Source organism: Orbicella franksi, chromosome 5 (genome assembly GCF_964199315.1).
Source record: "Orbicella franksi chromosome 5, jaOrbFran1.1, whole genome shotgun sequence".
NCBI classification, from domain to species: domain Eukaryota; kingdom Metazoa; phylum Cnidaria; class Anthozoa; order Scleractinia; family Merulinidae; genus Orbicella; species Orbicella franksi.
Window position 1 is genome coordinate 9,609,720 of NC_138149.1, and position 21,624 is coordinate 9,631,343.

At 37.7% G+C, this 21,624-nt stretch overlaps 1 protein-coding gene across 1 annotated transcript in view; it reads right to left on the reverse strand.

Moving 5' to 3' along the window:
- Positions 1-9: 9 nt before the first annotated feature.
- The window catches only part of LOC145486576 (uncharacterized), a 31,510-nt gene continuing 9,895 nt past the window's right edge, over positions 10-21,624 (reverse strand). Inside the window, exons 8-30 of the mRNA XM_081465266.1 lie at positions 20,844-21,063; positions 20,431-20,538; positions 19,609-19,692; positions 16,038-16,289; positions 15,494-15,650; positions 15,090-15,224; positions 14,772-14,952; positions 12,696-13,768; positions 12,034-12,247; positions 10,952-10,988; positions 10,180-10,399; positions 9,819-9,964; positions 8,974-9,126; positions 8,444-8,611; positions 7,722-7,820; positions 7,190-7,260; positions 6,737-6,797; positions 5,749-5,838; positions 4,794-4,906; positions 4,081-4,164; positions 3,400-3,508; positions 1,992-2,047; positions 10-1,064 (exon numbers count right to left, since the gene is read on the reverse strand). Of these exons, the coding sequence (XP_081321392.1) occupies positions 860-1,064; positions 1,992-2,047; positions 3,400-3,508; positions 4,081-4,164; positions 4,794-4,906; positions 5,749-5,838; positions 6,737-6,797; positions 7,190-7,260; positions 7,722-7,820; positions 8,444-8,611; positions 8,974-9,126; positions 9,819-9,964; positions 10,180-10,399; positions 10,952-10,988; positions 12,034-12,247; positions 12,696-13,768; positions 14,772-14,952; positions 15,090-15,224; positions 15,494-15,650; positions 16,038-16,289; positions 19,609-19,692; positions 20,431-20,538; positions 20,844-21,063 (4,036 nt within the window). The 3' untranslated portion in view covers positions 10-859. The remainder of the gene's footprint in view (positions 1,065-1,991; positions 2,048-3,399; positions 3,509-4,080; positions 4,165-4,793; positions 4,907-5,748; positions 5,839-6,736; positions 6,798-7,189; positions 7,261-7,721; positions 7,821-8,443; positions 8,612-8,973; positions 9,127-9,818; positions 9,965-10,179; positions 10,400-10,951; positions 10,989-12,033; positions 12,248-12,695; positions 13,769-14,771; positions 14,953-15,089; positions 15,225-15,493; positions 15,651-16,037; positions 16,290-19,608; positions 19,693-20,430; positions 20,539-20,843; positions 21,064-21,624) is intronic.

The window sequence follows — 21,624 nt, forward strand, 5'->3', positions numbered from 1 at the left end:
TTCCTCATTAATTTATTATCAAAACATGACAATATTGTTTAATATACAACAAGAGCAACAGGTCAGATACAACTCATTGTTTTCAACACAAGCCTCTAATTTTTACAAAATTCATACCAAGAAACAACTTAAACTGTGGGGAAAAATAACCAAAGTGCAAAATTCCCTTTGCTCCCTGCTGATCGGTCATGCCAAGGAATAAAAAGCATGTTGGAATACATTAAGTGGTGGTTTGCAAATAGCCCTTTTCACAATCAATTTTCCTCATTTGTGTTACAATGTAATCCAACAGCATTTTCGGCAGAATATAAGGTGGCTTATATTGTGTAAATGCAAAAGAGAAAAGTTAACAGTGAAATGGGCTAAGATCACTGTGAATGTGTATTGCTAAATATAATACTGATGTTGCTATGATAGCATATTGATTCTAATTTGATGCTTCCTTATATTAAGCATTAAATTAATCAACAAAAAATGCCTCAAAATTCTTACTATTAATTTGAAAATAGAATGAAGGCTTCTTAGTAAATGAACTCAGAGTTAACTGACTTGACATATATGATTTTTAACGAGATAGGAAATGCCTCTGCTGGACAAAACTACATCAATTACTCTCCTGTCCATTACCCACACTCGTCCTTAACCATCTTTCAGCTTATCGGAAGAATCAAATTTCAAAAATGAGCATTTCTTCATTTGGTTTTAATTATACAAGGTTCAGTGCAACAATAAATCATTTAAATACAAAAATTTCAAAGTTATAGACTGTATTTGTTATGTGACAAAATATTGTTTTGATATTGATTATAAAAGTGTCACCTTAAAATATTTGGCCATTTACATTCCAAGTTACAGTATCCTATTCTTTGATGTAAGCTGGAAGGCCGTAAAGCACAGGTGAGGCTCCTATAAGGTACTTGAGTTTACATGCTTGTCGGGATTGACTCAGCACTTGTGGCAATGACAGTTGCGCATTCGGTTGAAGCCACTGTTTCAGAAGCGACTCACTGAAGCGGTCGATGTCTTTATCAGTGACATCCCACAGGTTGGCGACAATGGCTGGGCTGGAGGTGAACAGAGTGTAGCATTTATTTATTTTTCAGGGTTGCAAAGGCTTATTTACCAAGTAGAAAAGATATTTAATGTGGCTCACAGGGCAATTTTTGTAACATGAAGCAAGCCTGCAAATAATTTTTGTCTACAAGAAAGTCATTTGTTAGGCCAAAGACAAGTTATGACCTGACAAAAAGCTAGTCTGGTCGGACCCATTTTTTTCGTTGTTAGAAATTATAAAAGGTATTTCAGTGTAGAACCTTCGCCAAAATGTTGGTTGCAAATTTCAATGGCTTAAAAGCAAAATCAACTGAGTGTAAAATCAATACTAGCACAATTCGATGTGACATTTGAGACGACCCATTGTGCGTGATAAAATTTCTCAAAAATGGAATAAAAACGAAACTATGATAACAAAGCTTTTTTCCGTGATATTGTGTGGCAGTATAATAAAATAACTTGTTCCATATTCGGCCGCAAATTTCCAGTTAAAATATTTTTCGTTTATCAGAAATGCCCAGTCAGAGTGTCCAACCAGGCTAAGCTTTTACCTGTCAAAACCTCAAATTTACCGGACAGTTGTCCGATGACCGACTGTTATTTGCAGGCTTGTGAAGTAACTAGGAGTACTGCTGCACCCTGGGTAGGATTTCACAGTGACAAAATACAAAATTCAATGCCAGTTCCAGTTTTTTTGGCTTCTTAGTTTGAGCAAGTTTGAAGCAAAAACATGCAAGGTTTTTGTAAGAAAATTGGGAAATCAAAATACAAGGTGATAAGCTAGCTGCATAATAATTTGTTATTAAATTCTTAATGTTTATGCAGAGCACAAAGCTCAACTCTCAGTGACTGACTTAAAGTTTCGCTTGAATCTTGTGGATTTCGGGAATTTCACAAGTTTGAGAGGGAATAACAGCATGACTTAAAGAAAAACATACCAGCCTGCTAAGAGGTAGTTTAAAGCCATCCCTCTTGGTTCACATTCACCACCAACCTAATGTAAAGCAATTAATAGTACACCAAATGATCTAAATGTGAATGCCAAGTGCAATCAACTAAAATCAAACAATCAAACTACTTTATTACTCTTCCAATATTTTTGAAGTACTGGTAAATTTATCAAATTGTATGGCTGAAGTTTACCATGTCTTTCCACTCTGTTATTGTGGGAATTATTCTACATCTTTTCAGTTTAAATATAGAAGAACCGTAGCCAGGAGAAAACATTAAAAATTTATAAAAAACGTTCATGGACTATATAGACTTAAAACTCTCCAGCTTTCGGCTGTCAGACTTCAGCCTTTGATGAATAAAAAAGGAAAAAATGACAACTACAAATATATACAAAAAGAGATGAGAATATAAAAAGAATACACTAAAATCGAAAAAAAATATAAGTGTCAATAAACTAATTGTTCTTTGTAAAAGAATAGAGTATTGATTGGGGAGCAGCCTTGAATTGTTATCTGCATGATTTATTGAAGCGGTGTACCATGATTCTGGCATCTTGCAAATACAGAAAGAACCCTTGTCAATCAATTGAGAATTTCTAAAGTCAACAGAGGGATTTTGAAGACCAAGCGTGTTTAGCAATGTTGGAATCTCTTGCGTAAGATTTCACATTCCTTGTGTGTTCTTTTTTCCTAGTTTCAAAGCATCTGACAGTTTCGCCTACATAACTCCATGGGCAGTCAGCACAAGATATTTTGTAGACCACATTTAGTTGAAGTTTAATCAAAGGTCTGGATTTAGGGAAATGCCTGATGTAATATCTTGACTGGCTTGCTGACAACTCGAATATCATGTTTTTGAAGAAAAATTTATTTTCAGTTACATAATAAACCTCTGATTAGCCAAGCTCGCTCTGCGCACTACTGAGTGACCATCAGTTTTCTGTTTTGTTTTGTTTTTTCCTACCCAACGTAAGGCACTTGATCATAACTGTCAGGACCAATATGTAAAAAAAAAACCAATATTTTGAGCTTGGTTCCGATGTGATATATTAATAATAGTCAAGTTATGTTCAATGCATGCATCCAGTTAGTGTTTTAGACCAACTGTCAAATGTTGCATATTTTATTACATTTTTTTCTCAGTCAGTTCTGTTGGGAAAGCAATTTTTTGTCCAGCAGCCATTGTTGGGGATGGTATAATGGTTGAAATACAATGGCCACTAACCCAATCAAAATGCTGGAAATTATCATCAGTCCTCATCACGCCATTGGATGCATAAGGCCTTAGGAAATACACTTCAGTTTTTCTTATTAACTTGGAGCAACTCTCCTAGCCTTAGCCAATGCTACCAAAACTAAACTGTTTATTAGTACAGTATGCTACTTGACTGACCGTTAATTTCCCAGAACTGCAGCCCATGAGCAGAGTAACAGCTCGGCAATCCAGCCTCTGGATGTCGTCTCCCTGGAGAAACTCTCGGCCAGTGCCATGGCCAAAATATCTGAACATAAAATGAGACATTGAGAAATAAGCATAGAAACAATAATGTTATCATGCATCACTGGTCTGCAACTGTACAAACAGCTTGAAAAACAAAATATCTACAGACTAGAATAATTTGTGGTGACACTTGACTGACCTAAAGAGCAAAAAAATTGAATTCATGAATTAGAGCACAGATGTTTTTTTTTTTTATTTATTTACAGACTGCAACCTGAAATTAAATGCTTAATCTGCTTTGGGTATATAAATTTACTGTCTCTTGATCAAGAACTTCAAGTTGTAAGTGCAAAAACAAATAAAGCTTTCCCACTCATCAGCACATCAACACAAGGACATTAACCAGATGGATAAAAAATGTCAATCTGTGCTGATGGTCATGGACTTCAAATTTATAAAAAATAATCACAGGTCTTTAGGGAGTGTTGAAAGGACTGTCTTGTCACCTTTTAAGTATACATGGAAGACTATGTCTGCAAGAAATCGTTGCCCTTGTAAACCAACCAGGTATTACAACTCAAGCATTTCAGCACTAACTGCTCTGTATCATTTCAGATGTTTCACGTTACTTACATGAACAGCTCATGGTCTGTGAGTGCACTGCTGAACTGCTGTTGTGTTGGTGCTTTGCCTGTGATACCATGCCATCCATTTTCACTGAAAGTCAGAACAATAGCAATGAGTTTCACTCCCATTAATTCAATCCTCTATCATTGTACCACCATTCAAATGAAAGTTAGTACTTCATGTGGTTTTGTTTTGATAGATCTTACAAGGTGGCAACAAACTTTTAAGTGCATGACTGGCCCATTAAAGATTGATGATGAACTTGTCACCTTTATCATCATTGGATGTCTCACTCAGTGTTTGGGTTAGGGGGGTACGAATATCTTTTTCAGGCTTCAGGCATATAAAACAGTAGGGATTTCACAAGTTGAGGTATATGAAAGGTTAGGGAAATCTGTCATTTACATACAATGTAAACATGAACTAAGAAAATAATGCTTGCTTTTTGGTTAACATGTCTTCTGGTAATGCTTGATGTTCTCCTGCAATACTGTTCATTAACTTTTTTCCAAGGGTCTAGAAAACAGATACAGTTTTCGAAGTATGTTTGCGAAAGGGCTACCTTTTTCCAACAATACATATAGGAAGGGAGTACCTTTTCTGTCAAAATGATATACAAAAAGGTTAGGGATTGGAGCTCGTGATGAAAACTCATGGTATAAAACTTTGTACAGTACTCCCTGTTGTAGAGTACTTTGGCTGCCTTATTGTTTTCTTACCTCTCGAACCATTTCTGAAACATCTTCTGTGTGTTTGGAAGGTTGTTTTGCGGGTTGAGTGCATAGAATGTTTTTACAGGATCCACCTGTGGGAATTCACTTTGGCAAGATACCTAGAGAGTAGCAGAGTAAGTGGTTAATTTCTGAGTAGTACGGGTTCAGTTTGGAGTAGCCAAGATGGATACCCTTGATCAACGTCTCAGTTGGCAGATACACCATCAAGAGTCGTTCAACACTCTCTGAACTATTGACCGACTGTCACTTGAGTGTCGATCTAGTGTCAATCGAGGGTCCATTGAGGGTATCAATTTACACTCAAATGTGGATACCTTAGGTACACCTGATCCACCAGGACCACTGAATAAAAAGATGCAAGACTCATGCGTAATATTAATCTTAATCTCTAGAAAAATATTCAGACACCTGTAGGAAGGTGCTGTAGTTGTTAATGTTCTAACCACTTTTTGTGATTATGTCACTTAAGACTGAGACTAACATTGTACAAATGCATCTGAGTCTTTTTAAACAGCAATCTTGGTTAATTTGAATCTGGACTATTGTCAACATTTTCAAATTGAAAAACACATCCACCAGACTGAGTGTAAATAGTTAGCTAGTTGAAGCCTTCCTTCAGGTTAGGATGTTTAACAAGTTTCTGTTCCACTGTCCCCTGTAAACACCACAGGGCGAGATACTTTCATTGATATTTAAATAAAAAAAATCATTTTACTTAATTTTATTTTCAACATTTTAAAGAAAAAAATAAACAACAAAATACTAAATATACATATCAATTTAACAGACTCCAAGTGATGGTATTTACAAGACTTGTGACTCTTGGGAACGCAACAACAAGTTGTTGCTTGTTTTTTTACACCATAAAAGTTATTTAAACATGACACATGTCAAGCTGTACCAGCAAACTTCTCAAGAGGTCTACCACATGACCGTGTACCTTTGAAAGGAGAAATTGTAAAGATGGAACTCTTGTCACAGGTTGGTCAAACAACATAGGTATGCTTTCCCAAGGAAGGTGCTGAATATCCTGTAGGGTGATTTAAAAAAAACCACATTGTGTGACCATTTTAGCTTCCAACATAAAGATCCCACAAAGCAACCATTACTTTTAAAACATTCTTGGTCCCTGAATTACAGGATAATTAAGTTTATTTTACTTATGATTCCCTTTGTATCACAAAAGAGACTTTCTCGTGACATATCAAACTTGAGAGGGTGTTTCATCACATTCTAAACAATCAGACAAGAGGTAAATATACAACGTCAAAACAGAGAATTTTCAACAAACTTTGAAGTGTTTGGAACTGTGATGAAATACACTCTGAAACACATTCTGAAGTCCTTGATATATTTTCTTTGACAGATCCACAGACAGAGATGAAAGCAAGAATTTTCAACAAACTTTGAAGTGTTCGGAATTGTGATGAAACACACTCTGAAACACATTCTGAAGTCCTTGATATATTTTCTTTGACAAATCCACAGACAGATATCTGTCTTTGACTCAGACTGTTATCTGCTTGCCATTTTGCACTATGAAAGCAAAAGGTGCTAAGGAAACCCCTTGGTACAACATCCTCTAGAATGTTTGGCTTAAATGCTAGTCATCTCTCTATTGTATTAGCGAATGACCTATTGTAGGCCTGCAATGCATCCAAAGGGCTATGCTGCTGTACCCTGTGCACACATTACATGCATGGCTACTGTGTAATCTAATTCTGCTGTTTAAAAACAGATCAAAACATGGCCCTAGAGCAATGACAAAAAGGCAAATCTTTGTTTTAAAATACTGGAGGAAACGCTCAAGGCAGGATGGTCTAAGAACTACATCAGGTGAGGTTAACTAAAACCAGTGCCAAAGCCAGATTTTAGTTTTTTTTGCATTCACTGTTAATCTATACGAAAAATTTTCCCTTGCTAGTCACCTTGCCAAGGATGAGAATGACAGGGTGTCGTGAAACAGCCTTTGCAGGGCTGTCATCAATCCTGCAACAAAAAAAAGAGAGAGAGAGAGAGAAGCATGATCATTTAATTAATGAAAGAAATTCACTCAACTATTAATTTGAGAACAGCACTGCCAGTAGTCATAATAGTGGAATAACTTTAATGAGCAACAAGTGTTAATCTCTTTTATTTATCCTATTTTTGATTCCAGTGGACAAATTTAAACCCCTGTCAGGTAAGACATCACTCGACTCTCCCAACAAGGCTGTTTTTTCCTAATACCACTTGATTTACAGAGTAGGCAAGTTTTTCTTTGAAATTTGCCTGAACTGGGTGTACAAAATACATCATTAATAATAAACGCATTTTACCCAGCTGTCTCAACTACTGTTGCTGCTCATAGTAGTGATAGAAGTAACAATTTTTTTCCAGACCTGCTATTACTGCTCTTCTTGTCGCTATTTTGAAACAAGTTGCCAGTCAGTTCCTCAAATTCATCAAGAAGCTAAAAGATTGATGAAAGAGCAAATCATCTAGGTGATAATTATCTTGTGAAAGACTGTTTGTGGTGATCACATGTAAATGCTTCAGAATTAAAGGGTGCAAAGAATATTTCTTATCAGAATGATAAATTAATTTAAAAATAAATTGCAGTAACACACAAATTGGTTTTCTCAAGTCATTTGCTGGGTTGAAGTACCAATGCAGGGGTTTTACTGGGTGCAAGAGGTATTTCACCTTTATCTAAACATGACTGCAATCTAGGTTTTAACAAACTACAGTTGATAATAGTTCATGAACTAAATTTATTTAATCACTATTAAAAAATACTTTAGAAAACTCAACAAACTAATTAACTTTAACTCAAAAGACAAAGTCTGTGAAGCCCCTGTGGAAGAGCAAACTTGAAGTTTTATTTTTGAAGTAAATATTCAGCCAGTGGAATATGAGAATTTGCCTCATCACCTCATTTAATGAAGATGCAGTAGGATCCAAGCCAGTGATTTCCATAAATGCTTCAGTTGCCTGTTTTTGTGACAAATGTGGTGAGGAACTCACGAGCACCTGGAATATGTATTGACAATGACATAGTTATACATGTGCAGTCCTTCCAACAGGGTGTGAAATAACCTTAATTAAGATATAAATTTGTCATTATTTATTGTATCTAGTTTGCCACACTAACAGTGTACAATGTATCACAGGAATGTCTTGACACACCACCAACTTTTTGGTAGCATGAAACCACAAAGTTAATGTTTCTATTTTTTTTCTTTTCTCTGTTTGATTTACTAGCATAAATAACCCATACTGTGAGTACTGTTAAATACTGACAGTTGTATGAATCTGCAAGTAATATAAGTATTGAATTATAAGTACTGAGTATAGTTGAGACATTGTGTTCCTGCCAAATAAGTACTAAGTTGTTGACCACCCCTATTTCAAACTCTCAGGGGAATCTAAAAGCAGTTCGAAATAGTGAGAGCTCGAAATAGCCAATAGTGGACGACTGAAGTGCAAATCCAAGGGAAATGGTTCGAATGAGTTCGAAATAACAGGGAATTTGAAAAAACTGACTTTGCATTAGCTAGGTCCAACTTTAGTTCAAAAATTCCAAAAACGAAGTCATCAAACAGAATGTCAATTTAATTTCAGTGAGGCTTACTGTCACAAGGACTAAAAATTACCTCAAGTAATTGTTCATCAGCTTTACATTCACACAAGTGCATAATCTTCTCCTGCAACTGCCTTGCTATGGACACTGTTGAATCACAGTAATCCTTGTTGACTGGCTGTCCAAGAAGAACTCCCTTCCATCTCCCCAACCATGAAGATTCAAGCTTTGCCAAAAGGCTCTAAAAGATAATTTTCAGAAGAATCTCAGCCACATGCATTGATAAAATTAGTAGACACTTACATGAACATAGATTTAGCAAATCAGCACGTTCCCCAGACTGAATTACAACAGAATCCGGATTCCTCAAACACTCCAATTTGAAACCTTGCTAAAAAAAAAAAGATGCAGTTACCGGTATAATTTTGAAGTGCTCAATTTTTGCTCCTTGGAGAAATGTTAAGAGAAATTTACCTTCCTGTTTTTCACGCATCTTGATTGCAGTTCAAACCATTTTCCATTCCCCTTAGCAGTTTGCTAAATCAAGGTTCCTCTTTAATATGTTATTAAACCTAAACAGACATTGAGCTGTGTTGTTCGTACCTTCATTCTGACATCAAGGCTTGTTCTCAGTGCCCACCACTCTGACGTGTTGTTAATGCCCATGCTTCTAACACTGTCACTCATAATGTCACTGAACTCCTCCATCACACTGCACTGAAACAGCTTGGTCAGATCCATGACAACCTCATCTGACTGCACACAATAAAACAGTTATAGTGATAATATTATTTCAATTCTGACAAATATAGCACCAATGTACATATTGTAATAGGAAATACTTCTCGACAAGACATAAACTCCACAAACAATGACGGTGTGATTGTTCTACATTTCAAATATTATTTGCTTGAAATTATATCTGTCAAAGGTCTCTTCCCTCCTGGCCCCTCTCTTCTCACACCAATTTTTTTTTGGTCACTTTCACACCCTAAGCCTTTTTGTTCCTCCCATGGCAAGCTATTCATATTGATATGGACAATATCGGGCCTCAGGAAGCATCCACACTATTTTGTCCATGAGTCAATAATTAGTTAAAGAAGAAAAGAAAGGGGTTTTCAGAATGCTATCCCAGGGACCAAAACAAAAGACTGCCATAAAAACAAAGGCATCCTATCTTACATGTACCAGGTGCCTGTGAAATGGAGGAGAAGGAATTAGAAGCCAATCACTCCTGGGAATTAACTGGTCAGACAGGCATTATATGACATGGATTGGGTTATGGACCTAGCATGAGGTTAAGATGGCTACATTAAGACATCAGTCAACTTCGTTTTTTACATGTCTTTGAATCAAGACACAGGCAAGGTCCATTATATTGCTAGAAAACAATTTTCATGTGAGACAGTGAGTAATCTTGGGTGGGAAAGATTGCCTCAGTGACGTACAGCATTCTCTTTGTTCTGTTCCTCTCCTGATGTTGTATTGATCTTGACCAGCACAGGATCAAACCCAGCTCTTACTCTGCAAATAATCAGTTCTCTCACTTGACTTCCTGGTGGTGTGAAGGTTTGCAAAGTACATACAGTCCATTCTATAAAATATTTTAACAACATCATTAATTTTAATATTGCATTGTGAATTTTATATCTTGTTAAAAGTATACTGATTAGCCTAAAGAACATAGTAGGAACATGCATGTCGGTTAGGCTGAGTAACATAACATGAAAAGGTCTCCCAACATACTATCAGCGGAGTCAGGTTTTATCAATATCTTTATCCTTTAATTAAAACATAAATTCCATGTACCTTTTGGAATGTTCTGCAGAAGAGAAATTTCTTCAGGAGAAAATGGGGATGAGGACTGGCCACTACCATTGATATGCAGGATAAACTTCATGATGTTTCGAGTCTTGACCAGTTGTGCTAATTTGAACTGGGCTTCAGCTGGTAGACTAGCAGATAAAGTGCTATCAAGAGACAAGCAAGACAGATCTTCTGCAAGTTGGGTCACGTCTCTGTGAAGTTCCTGGAGAAGAAAAAAAACACATAAGGAAATAGAACATCAAATGAGAGTTGCTTCAAATCCCACAGAAAAACATAACCAGTCAAAAAATCCCTGGAAAGAGAAACATTACGCAGGACTTTCAACTGATATTCTCAAACTCATCAATAATTCATCAAGTTTAATAACCATGATGGTGCTTGAATGTCTGATCATAATTAGCATAGATTCATACAATTGTATTTCCCTATTTTCTCCTTTGTTTCAGTTTCAATTGAGAAGATATAACATCAAACACTCAATACCGTGTTTTACCACATTTCCAACACCTCAAGGTTGATCAAAAATTCTATGCTATACATCTTATTATCATCTCTCTTCTTGGTGTTTGCAAATGTGGTCAAACATGGTCTCTTGCATTTGATATATTACTTAAACATCCTATTCTAAAATGTTTTGACTGTATCATGTTGGGTAGGGTTTTGAACACCTCCTGTTATTTGGAACATTTAGAGGACAAGCTTACTGAGACCTCTCCACCCCCAGCTGTGAAAAAAGCTGTTAAGCAATACTCACCACAGGCAGGGAAACTGACATGTCCTTTGCTGTTCTCCTGAATTTAAGAAAGCATACAGCTACATGTATCAGCTACAACTATGATTTCTGAATGGCCAAAGTCTTTTGTTGGGGAACAAAATGGTTAGGGTGTGAAAGCGACAAAAAAAAAAAAAAAGGAAGGGGAGAGAAGAGAAGAGACATAAAGAGAGGGGCCAGGAGGGACAACATTTGACATTTTGCCAGAAGCCCATTTGTCCATGAATCAGGACATTCATGGAAAAAAGGGCTTGTGGCAAAATATCAATGCTCAGTGGCAAGCATTTTCTTCCCTTTCTGTTTTTTCCTTTCTGTCACTTTTGCACTCAAAGCCTTTGCATGCCTCCCAAGGGTTTTGATTGGACAATGGGTAGTCAATCAAAGGTGAGACAGATTTTTGACTGGAACATGCACTGTAAGCATCCAGTGCAAATTAACAAATCAGTCCAGATTCGTATGAATTTGCTTTTCAAGAAAGTTCCAAATTTCTATCCCAAGGTGGTACAGTTATTCCTCTGAAACTGGAGCAAAAGGTTATCATTACAAGCCTAATCAACGGAGAGGATGTCCTTGCAGTTTTGCCCACTGGTTTGGACAATGCTATTAATTAATCAATTTCTCATCTGAGTGAAAAAGAACATGTGCCTCACATGCTTTTTGTTCACCTCTGGCATGCTTAGGAAGGAAACAACTGCTGTGCAGACTAGCCTACAATCATGGACAAAAGCAGTTGAGACACTTCCCGAAAAAAAAACTGTTTCGTTGAACGCATGAGTTTTTCAATCTCCAATTTTCACATTTCAACCCCCTCTCCCCTTTTCAATGTTGTAACCACGTGGCAGTGTCCACAGAGCGCATTTCAACATTGAAAAGGGGGAGAGGGGGGTTTGGCTATCGACAAAAAAGATGTTTTTTTTTCAATTACGGAAGGATGCCAATAGAAAGCGTTTGTTTTGCTCAAATGTGTCAACACTTTTGTCTGTGATCATAGATGAGCCACCTGGCTTGTGCAGTTTTTATGACTGGAACAGATGTCAGACTACATTAATTTGTAACATCTTCACCTTATTCTCTTTCCTGTTCTGGTCACAGCTTGATGTCTGAGTGTCACTGATGTTGACATGTTTAAGTAGTACATTGAAAGTCCAGGTGCTGATCGTCCATGACAGAATGCCAATCCTCGGCAGATACTGGAGAACAGGGCTGGAGGAGGACATGCCTGACAGAGTTCAAATGCTTCATTGAAATACTGGATGGCCTGATCAAGCCATTGAGGATCTGGTCAGAGAACAAAGTAAGAGGAAAGTGATATTCATTATCAACTGTGTTCTCTATAATTAAGAATTAGAATATGAGCTTGCGATTTCTATAGCCTGACAGTTGATGACAACAAAGCTTGAGTCAACTATCACACATAAGAACCAAGAGTGAATAATCTTTTTGTTTTTATTAGTATAAATCTACTAGTTATTCAAAACTTCATTTAAATTTTCTTCACAGACACTTCAAAACTGCATAGAAGCAGCTGCCATTTTATTAACATTGTACATTGCTAAGCCACTCACTATCTACAATAGTCAAGAATAAACAGCAAGTAGCATAGCCAATATGAAAAACGTGTTTGTGATAGACTGCTAATAGATTTATACTAATAATGTTTACAGCCACCTGACTCACTTTTTATTGATATGAAAAGGTTACAAGACTGTAAGTCTACTAACAGTACCTTGGATTTGATTGTCCACATTGTTACAAGTAGCCACCTTGGTTGTCTTTGACCTTTTGCTTTGTCCCTTTGGTTTTTGTTGAACGTTTGCATTAGATTCCTTATCTTCAAGGGGGATTTCCTCTACTTTTTTGCTCTTTCCCCTGCCCTTTGCTCTTGAGGGTTTTTTCTTGCCATTATCCTCCACACTTTTAGAAGTTCTACATCGTCTACTTGAACCTCTTCTTGGCATCCCAGGCCCGGCTTGTTCAACTGCATCAACATGCAGGGAATCTGTCACTTCCTCTGCGTTTCCATTGGAAATGCTGTTCATCTCACTCTTAGAAAACCAGTTACTATCCACCAAAACATCACCAGAGGAACACTTGTTATGTAGCAGAGTCACTACACCATGCATGTAAAGTAAGGAAGCTTTGATTTGAAGCATGTGAATTAATCTGTTTCCAAAGGTATCCTCTGCAGTACGAAGATATTCCATTGCTCCTGATAGGACAACATTAGCTTTTTCAACTTTTCCATTCTGGAGCAACAAGTTTGCATTCATGCAGTGTAATGTGGCATAATGTTGACTGAACATTAATTGTGAAGTAGAGGTGCTTGTCAAAGTTGTATCTTCTTTTTGTTTTCTGCCTTTTGCAGAATTTGTTCCCCTCTTCTTTTTTGTCGCCTTTGAATTGCAGTCACTAGGCTCAGCACCACCCAGAACAACGTCAAGTCTCCTAAGAGTTCTTGTCATCATGTTTTCAGCATGACTGCAAACAGACTCCCCAACCTCCAGAGCTTGGATGGCTTGTTCAGGACTTGAGACAGATTCAAAGTAGCTGGACAAATTTGCAAAGTAGTTGACAATTATAACATGGAGTGCAGGATCAAGACAACTGACACATTCACAAGTGTCTGGATGTTCAGTTAACAGTGGCTCTTGAACTCCAGTACTAGAAGGCTTTAATTTACTAGGCTGCTTGAGAACTGGTTGCAACATTGCCTTCAGCTGATCAAGCTGGTGTTGGCACTTGTCCACCTTTCCTTGCATCACTTCCAACCGTGCAATGTTAGTGAGAAATTCTGCAATTCTAACAACACAAAATACATGTACTTCTGTTTCTGGCAACTGGACAAATGTGATTTGCTATCAACGGAAGAAGACATTTTCAGGAAACTGTCACATGTGTATTTTAAAGGTTAATTCTTTTGAAGTTGGTCCTCTTAAAACCTTGGGTACAATATTGTAAAGCACTAATTAACTGGGAATCAAAGAATTAATTCTGAAGTACACTGTATTTTGAGTGCTGCCAATCCTACCAAATTCAAAAGTTTTTCTTTGCCTGATGTGGTCCCCCTTATCTATACTTAAGGCTAACCCTCAGAGGGAACATTAAAGATTACTTCCAGCACTCAAAATTTCATACTCGCTCATATTTCTAAAACGCTGTATGGCTAAATATTGCTTTGCAATTGTACCCTTCATACCTACATTGCCACAAATTATCACTTAAAAATTGCACAAACCTTCTTCCATCCAGCCTGGAAGCACATGTACAGTCAATGGAGCAATATTGATCTAACCTGGGGTTACGTTCAATAAAGTTTTAAAAAAAATGCTTTTGTGTGGTATTTTTAGAGACGTTTTGGGAAAACCCCCTTCATCAGTTGCAATTGTGAAACGTTAAACATTAAGGTCAGAAGACTGTTTCTTTGGCTTGTGCGGTCCCCTATTTCTTTTCTTAGGGCAAATGTTCCAAGAGAAATTCACAGGTTACTTCCAGCACTGCAAGTCACTTCTGTCAGAGTGAAGTAAATTCAGTCTCTGATTTCCAACGTTTTAAAGTTGATTGTTGTTTTATAATGTACGTAAGGAAATTTCAAGTGTTTCTTCACTGTGGCTCATGTTTCACCCTTTTGAGTTCTCATTACTTCCTTACGTACTTTATAAAACAACAACTCATGGTCCTGTGATTACAAGGTATTTCCTACTTCAGCTTGAAGCAGGAAAAACCTACCTGCAGGCCATGAAATACATTGATCTGTGAAAAATTTGACTTACAACATACAAATGTATGTGACTGCACTATTCACCTGTATGAAAGGGAAAACTGTCTTGCCAAAGTAATGCCATCCACAAACTGTCTTAAGGCCTCCCTCACAGCACCTTGATGAGCATAGAGTTGACCAACTTGTAACAGAGAAGACAGCAAGTCATGTAGGAGTGACAAGTTGATAAGGTTTTGACAGGAGCCTGCTGAGCTTACTCGACCCTCTAGTGAGAAAAAGAAAAATGCAAAAACTTTTACTAGACTAACCATCATGGCTAAATTTATATGAAAGTGTCCCAGCAGTTTTTAGAGAAGGAACAACAGTAATCTTTATGAGTATTAACTATTGTTATTTCCTCACCTGTCTTGTTTTCTTTCTGTTTCTGTTTGCCACTGCAAAATATACCACTACCAAAGATCTCTTCAGCCATTTGACTCAACTTATGATAACCATCAAGAGCACCCTCCAAAGCAGTCAGTGAACCAAGCATAGGATCTTTATTTTCAAAAGGAAGAAAACTGATCAGTAAAAGGTACGTAGCTTATGCAATATACAAGTCCATAGCCTTCCTTTTATCAAAAGGACATGAGCCTCTCTGTCTGTGGGATGAACTGTTGCCTTGAAGGTCAGTGGTATCATGCCAATAACCTTGTGTGTTGGTCTTTACAGATTAACAGGGATCAAAGCAGACTTACACGGAGATGATAGATACATTTTGGGGGCTGAAAAGATAGATACACTCATTTACTTTGACAAGTACTCACCTACAGCAACAGTGACTGTGTGGAGCTTAGCAGGGAGCATTAAGTATTTTGCACAAATGCATTTCAGTCTAGCTTTCAACAGATGTGACATGTAATTCTTGTGAGTAACAACTTCACTCTGCAGTACTTCCTTGAGGCAATCCTCTCCTTTTGAGTACTAAAAATTAACCAATTTAAAATAAGGGACAAGTTTATGTGACAGAAATAAGGCAATGAAGCACACCAAAGAAACAAGTTTGTGAAATGAATGCCTTGTACAATTTTGCTTGTATAGGCTTATAGGATGTTCAGGTCCATATGCCATACCTGTATACTAATACTACGTCATTCAGTACGTGAAAGGTCAAAAATGAAAAAGGGACTCCTATGGAACTTTCAGACAAGCTTTATCTAGGATGTACTAGCCTAGCAGTCATTTTCACAAGCTCACATAAAATTCTCTCACAGGCATGCATGTAGATCAAAGTGCTGTCAGTGACTCAGCAAGCATAGTTTGACATATCTAGATAAACTGTAAGTAACTAATGAACTGATTCAGTCTTACCTTTCCTGTGAGCAACAGATAATGACTTTTGGCCAACAAGAATTGAGCCTTTGAGGTACTACTTGGCTCAAAGGCATCTAACAAGTTACTTGCACGAGACAGCAGAAGGCAGGCATGTGAAATGTCCAGCATGTCACACAATGAGTGGATTGCATCACTGAAGGCAGACAGTCCACTATCCAGCATGTCATTGGTACCAATTGCTTGAGATATGCCGCCCGCAAGGTAAAGTGCACAAACTCTCTTGAAAGGCTGTAGAAAGACACATCAAGCTTATAAAAAACAATGCAAATAGACTTTCTATTGGCTTTTGTCAGAGTATAAGGGACCGTTCATTTTTTATGAGGGAGGGGGGGCTGGTGGGATTTGGGAAGCACCATTTAAAAATCGCATGACCCCCCCTCAGCTTACCAATTTTTTCATATGGCCCCCCCTTAAAGCGGTAATTTTTGGGATGACCCCCCCCCCAAAAAAAAATTGAACAAACAATATTTAGATTTCAACTTTTTTAATATTAATTATCCCCCTACTTCACGTTATTGTGCTCACTATGAAGACAAAATTAGAATCCCTATACTACAGAGAGCTGTTGTTTAAAAAACAAATCAAAAGAAAGAGAAGTCAATTTCGGATCTCCTAGTTATGGCTCGCCCTGAGCGTGTGGCATTTGGCCTCTCACTGGCATCTTCCTCATCTGAATTGATGAATGCAAGAATGACGTCACTTGAGTCATCTTCTCCCCCAGAGTCAATGGCATCACTGCCATACTCATCATTGTCACTTCCATCCATTTCACTGCTGTCAGCACTTGCCCTGTTGTCATTTTGTGTCAATGTCCTGGCATTTCTCAGTGTTGGTTGGCCAGCTCTGAGAGGACTCTTCTGCTGCAAGCATGAATGTCTTACAATTGCCTTTACTTTCTCACTCTTGCTGCATTTCAAATGCTGCTTCAGTCCGTGGTGGTTCAAGTACTTGTTTAGTTCTGGCACACGGAGCTTTTTAAGCTTGGTTAGATCTTCGCACAACTCAGTCCAAGGATAATCCTCATGTGATTTATCTTTTGCGTCCCTACTTAACTTTGCCTTTTCTCCTGCTTTCTTTTTCCTTTTTAATTCCAGCACTTCAAGATGCTGAAGATAATCCACCACAAACTTTGATTTGACAATAAACTTATCTGCAAACAGAGCAACGCTCTCTGGGTCAGATAAAACCAGCCTGCCACTTCCATGCTCTTTCTTTGCTTGGACCCTTAGCTGCCAGTCATCTGGATCACGCCCTTCTTTTGGGGTCTTCTGGTAGGAGAGGTAGTGGTATTCTGGTAGGCAGGAATGGTCAGGAACTGGTTTACGGTATCTTTCTATGGGTGGTCCAGTCCATTCACAACAAAGAGAACAAATTTCTCCTTCCTTTTCTTGACAGGACAACTTTAGAAACTCCCTGTAGTTCTCCCCCTCCTCATAGTGCTCATTCATAAACTTCTCAATCTTATGGAAGTAACAGTGGCCTGGAACAGAGTCTTTCCTTGCTCCTTCATTGTGATACTGAACCAAGTACAAAGTGTTGTGAGAAAACTGCAAATCTGTTGATGTGTTGTGTGAAACACATGATTGTTACATTTAATTTACAGATGTCTTTATTTGGAAGGTTTTTCCCTCTACTCTAGTGACAGGCATGTATAAATGTTGCCCTGTGCAGGTAGAACAAAAAGCTATGAGTGTTCTCAAATCTTGCAAATAGTGGATTACTTTTTATAAATTTTAGCATACTTGTTATGGTTTAAATTTATCTATGGCTTAAAATTTCTTAATTTTCAATTTCTCAAGTTCATTGTCATAATTCAGAACAAAGAGAAATGAAAATCCAATTGGTTTGAAAATTTTCGCCAAAACTAAATTTAAACCATAACATACCCATGAAGGGCTTTTCCAATCGGGAAAAGAGTGCATTACTACATGAGCATCATGAAAGAGGCTCATTCCAAAATGCGCAATAATGGCGAAAGCAATGAGTCGTTTAAGAAAAGGTTTACAGCTGAACGATCCAGGCAGTTTGACATCTTACAAGCAAAAGAAGCAATCTTTCTAAGTGCGGATGGCTGTTCAGAAAGGGAGAGTGAGTTTTCCATGCCAGGGTACCAGTTGAAGCCCAGTGATGGACGAAAACTGAACTTCTCCATCAAAGAGCACAGAGCAATGGTGGAAAAGTTGAATGTCATATTGAAAGATGTAAAGGAACACGATTCCACACTCTTTCAGTCCAATTGGCTTGCTTTGAAGCAGGGCGAAGAATTTACCCACAGTTTTAACGTAAAACAGATCAAATGTATAGAAGCTAAGTTGACGAAGGTCACGCAGGACATGGAAGCACTAGAAAATAAGAAGAGCAATTATAACAGCATATTCAAGGGCATACTCAAACAGCACATCAACAAAAGGAGAAGGAAAAAAGAAAACCACAGAAAGTCAAATGAAAGAAAGAGGAAGCGGACTGAAAACAACGTCCAACGAGTTTATGGAATCTGTGTTGGAAACCTGCTAGGAAATGATTTTCCAAAATGCCTTGTGTACCCTCCTAGAACGGCCGTCCCGGAAGAGTGTATTAAAGTTGTGGATGTTGCCACGTTGTTATTTAGAAGAGATGGGCCATACATCGCACAGCTCTTGGAAGGGAATTATTTCACCAATGCTGCAAGAAGCAGAATCACCACAAACCTTGAGCAGGAAGTCAGAGATTATGTTTACACCTTCATGTACCCTGAAGAGTACACTCTGACGGAAAGCATTGCTGCTTCTTGCAGCATTGGTGAAAGAGACTCCCATAGCAACACAAGCGGCAATGAAGAACTCGACGACAGCGAAGATGAAGATGAGTGCCAATGAAAGTTGCATTCGAAAATAAGTGTTAAATACTTCTTTTCAGTAGCTACAAATGCTTTTTGTCGCCAAACGTTTTTTTAAAGCAGAAGGAGAGTTTGTAATAAATTTGTATCCTGCCCTCTATGTTTATTCTATAGCAATTTTTTTGATATTCAAACATTATGCCATTTTATAGTTTTACTAAAATATTTCACATGACCCCCCCTTTTTCCCTTATTTTTTTGGGATGGCCCCCCCTCGAAAGCCATTTTCTTTTGCATGTCCCCCCCCAAATCCCACCAGCCCCCCCTACCTTATAAAAAATGAACAGTCCCTAAAGACAGAGGAAAAGTGTGTGGCAAACTACATGTATGTGAGGTAGTAAGTGTGACATCAGGTGGTGAATTACATCAGACACTGGCAAGGTAAAGCCTGTGTCAGGCCAAATGTCCCACAATGCCAGAGCTTATCTCATTTTCTCTGGCACAAAGTAACTAGAAGTATTTCTACATGTACTTCCTCCCTGGTAGGGATTCTAGTCCGTTGCAGGGTTACCCTCATGATTAGACCCTATTTTAAACTTAGGTGGACTGAGGCACTGTGAGAGGAAAGTGTCTTGCCAAGAATCATAATGCAATAACCCCAACAAGGGCTATTCAAGCCATGTAAATAACAACATTTACAAAAACCATATCTGTTTTTTGGCAAATGTTTACCTTATTTAAAAGTCCAAACATTGCAGCAGTCATTAATAGGTAATAACAGGTCTCCTCAGGATTGGCAAAGTGCTGCAAGTTAATCTACAAGATAAACAAACAATCCAAATAGATAAACATACACCGCAAAGTTCCCAAAGTTCCCCCACCGCCACCCCAGAAAAAATAATGACCCTCCAAAAGTAGCAACCTCAAAAGTAATTTCCCTTTTTAGCAAGAAATAACAAATTATAGATGTAACAAGTTATACCATACTGGGAGGTTTTTGGGTTCAAGGCAGTGGAACAAAAATTCCATGTGTATAGGAAGTGAAAGTCAAAACTGGATAGCAACAGCTGAGAAAAGATTTAAAGGAAGGCCTGCAACAACTAACTCCAACAGCTCACAATTTGATTTAATAATAGCGGTACTAATGGGAACTGACTGCTGCTAATGTAGATTCTTTTGAATTGTTATTCAAAACAATAACATTTAATATGTATATCATTAAGAAGTTTCTCCAAATAAAAAAATGCGTCTTCACATTTGTCGCCATTTTATTAAACCGTAACTTCAAACAGTAGTATAGGGTATCCATGGTACAGCACACGTTTTAGCTACCTGAAAGTAGCCCCCCTGAAATTAGTGACGCTAAGTAGTACCGAACAAAAAGGCTGCTACATTCAAAAGAAATGGGGGTGGTTACTTTAGAAACTTTGCAGTAATTACATGTAACCTTGGCCTGCAGCTTCATCTAATTTTGGCAGTCCTTGGAATTTTCTTCATCCAATTATTTCCAAACTGGACAGCATAGTCCTACTACATACATGTATATAAACAAACCTCTCTATCAGAGTCCTGCTGAGTTGATTTACTGACCAACAGTGTCCATGTGTCTAAAGCCAAATAAAGAGATGATACAAATGGCTGCTCCAGACAGACAACTTCCATCTAAAAATAATTGTAAACAAAGGTTTCATTTGAAAGACAAAGGAGAGATCAGAGGTGCTTTTGTATGCAAGGACGGAAGCAAAGAGGATAGCTTAGTTCTCTGCTTTTGGTACACCTCCCGTGTGACCTTATAAGACATACAGAAACACCGGAAAATACTAAATTTCAACACAAATTATTTTAAACAAGAAACTCAGTCAAACAGGTCTAGTCCCCGCTGAGAAAAAAAGAGGAAAATGTTTACTCCAAGTGGAGTTTGAATGAAATACTGTGTTTCCAAAGAATTTTAAAAATGAACAGTGCACCTCTTCAGCTTCAAAACTCTCACTGAGCTCTGATGATGCAGCAGCTGCTTTCTCTTCCATTCCACTTTTGTGTCCCAGCAAGGCAAGCCACAAATAGGCTGCAGCAAGTCTGTCTTGAACAAATGATGAAGGAAAGTTTTCCTTGTTATCTTCTTCAGCTACTCTGTCGGATAATTGCTCCAGAATTGTAACAGCTTCTTGGCAGTCCTCAAGTGCAGACCTATGAACATTTAAGATCAGCTTTGCCTAAATATCAACTACACTTGGAAATAGCGAAAAAATCAAATTTCTTCAAACTCACCCAGAATGAAGCCCTACGGGCACTCGTTACAAAAATATTGTTTTAAGTTTGACAAATTAAAAATGATTTTTTACACAATTTTTTTTATTCGATGCCCCAAATCAGCCAAAATGGATCGAAAATGAACAGCATATTTAGAGGCTTGTAAACTGAAAAGTAAAAATCTTCATTGCAAACTGATTGCATGTCGTATTTGTACTTTCTTTCTTGTGTATTTAAAGCTAAATAGATCGCGATTTGATTAGAACTAAAATATTTGACTCTAGATGGCTTCTAACTGTTCGTGAAGACAGCCAATTTCACTTTTCATTTTTGGGGATTGTTTAATTTGGGGTTGCCCATGGAAACTGTCAGTGGAGTTCAGTTGGTTTTACGACAAACATGCCGTCAGCATGTACATGAAATTTAAAGCAGTGGGCAGGTCACGGAACATTAACCAATTTATCTTTTAGAGGTTTCCAAATCTGGATCCAGCTTCTT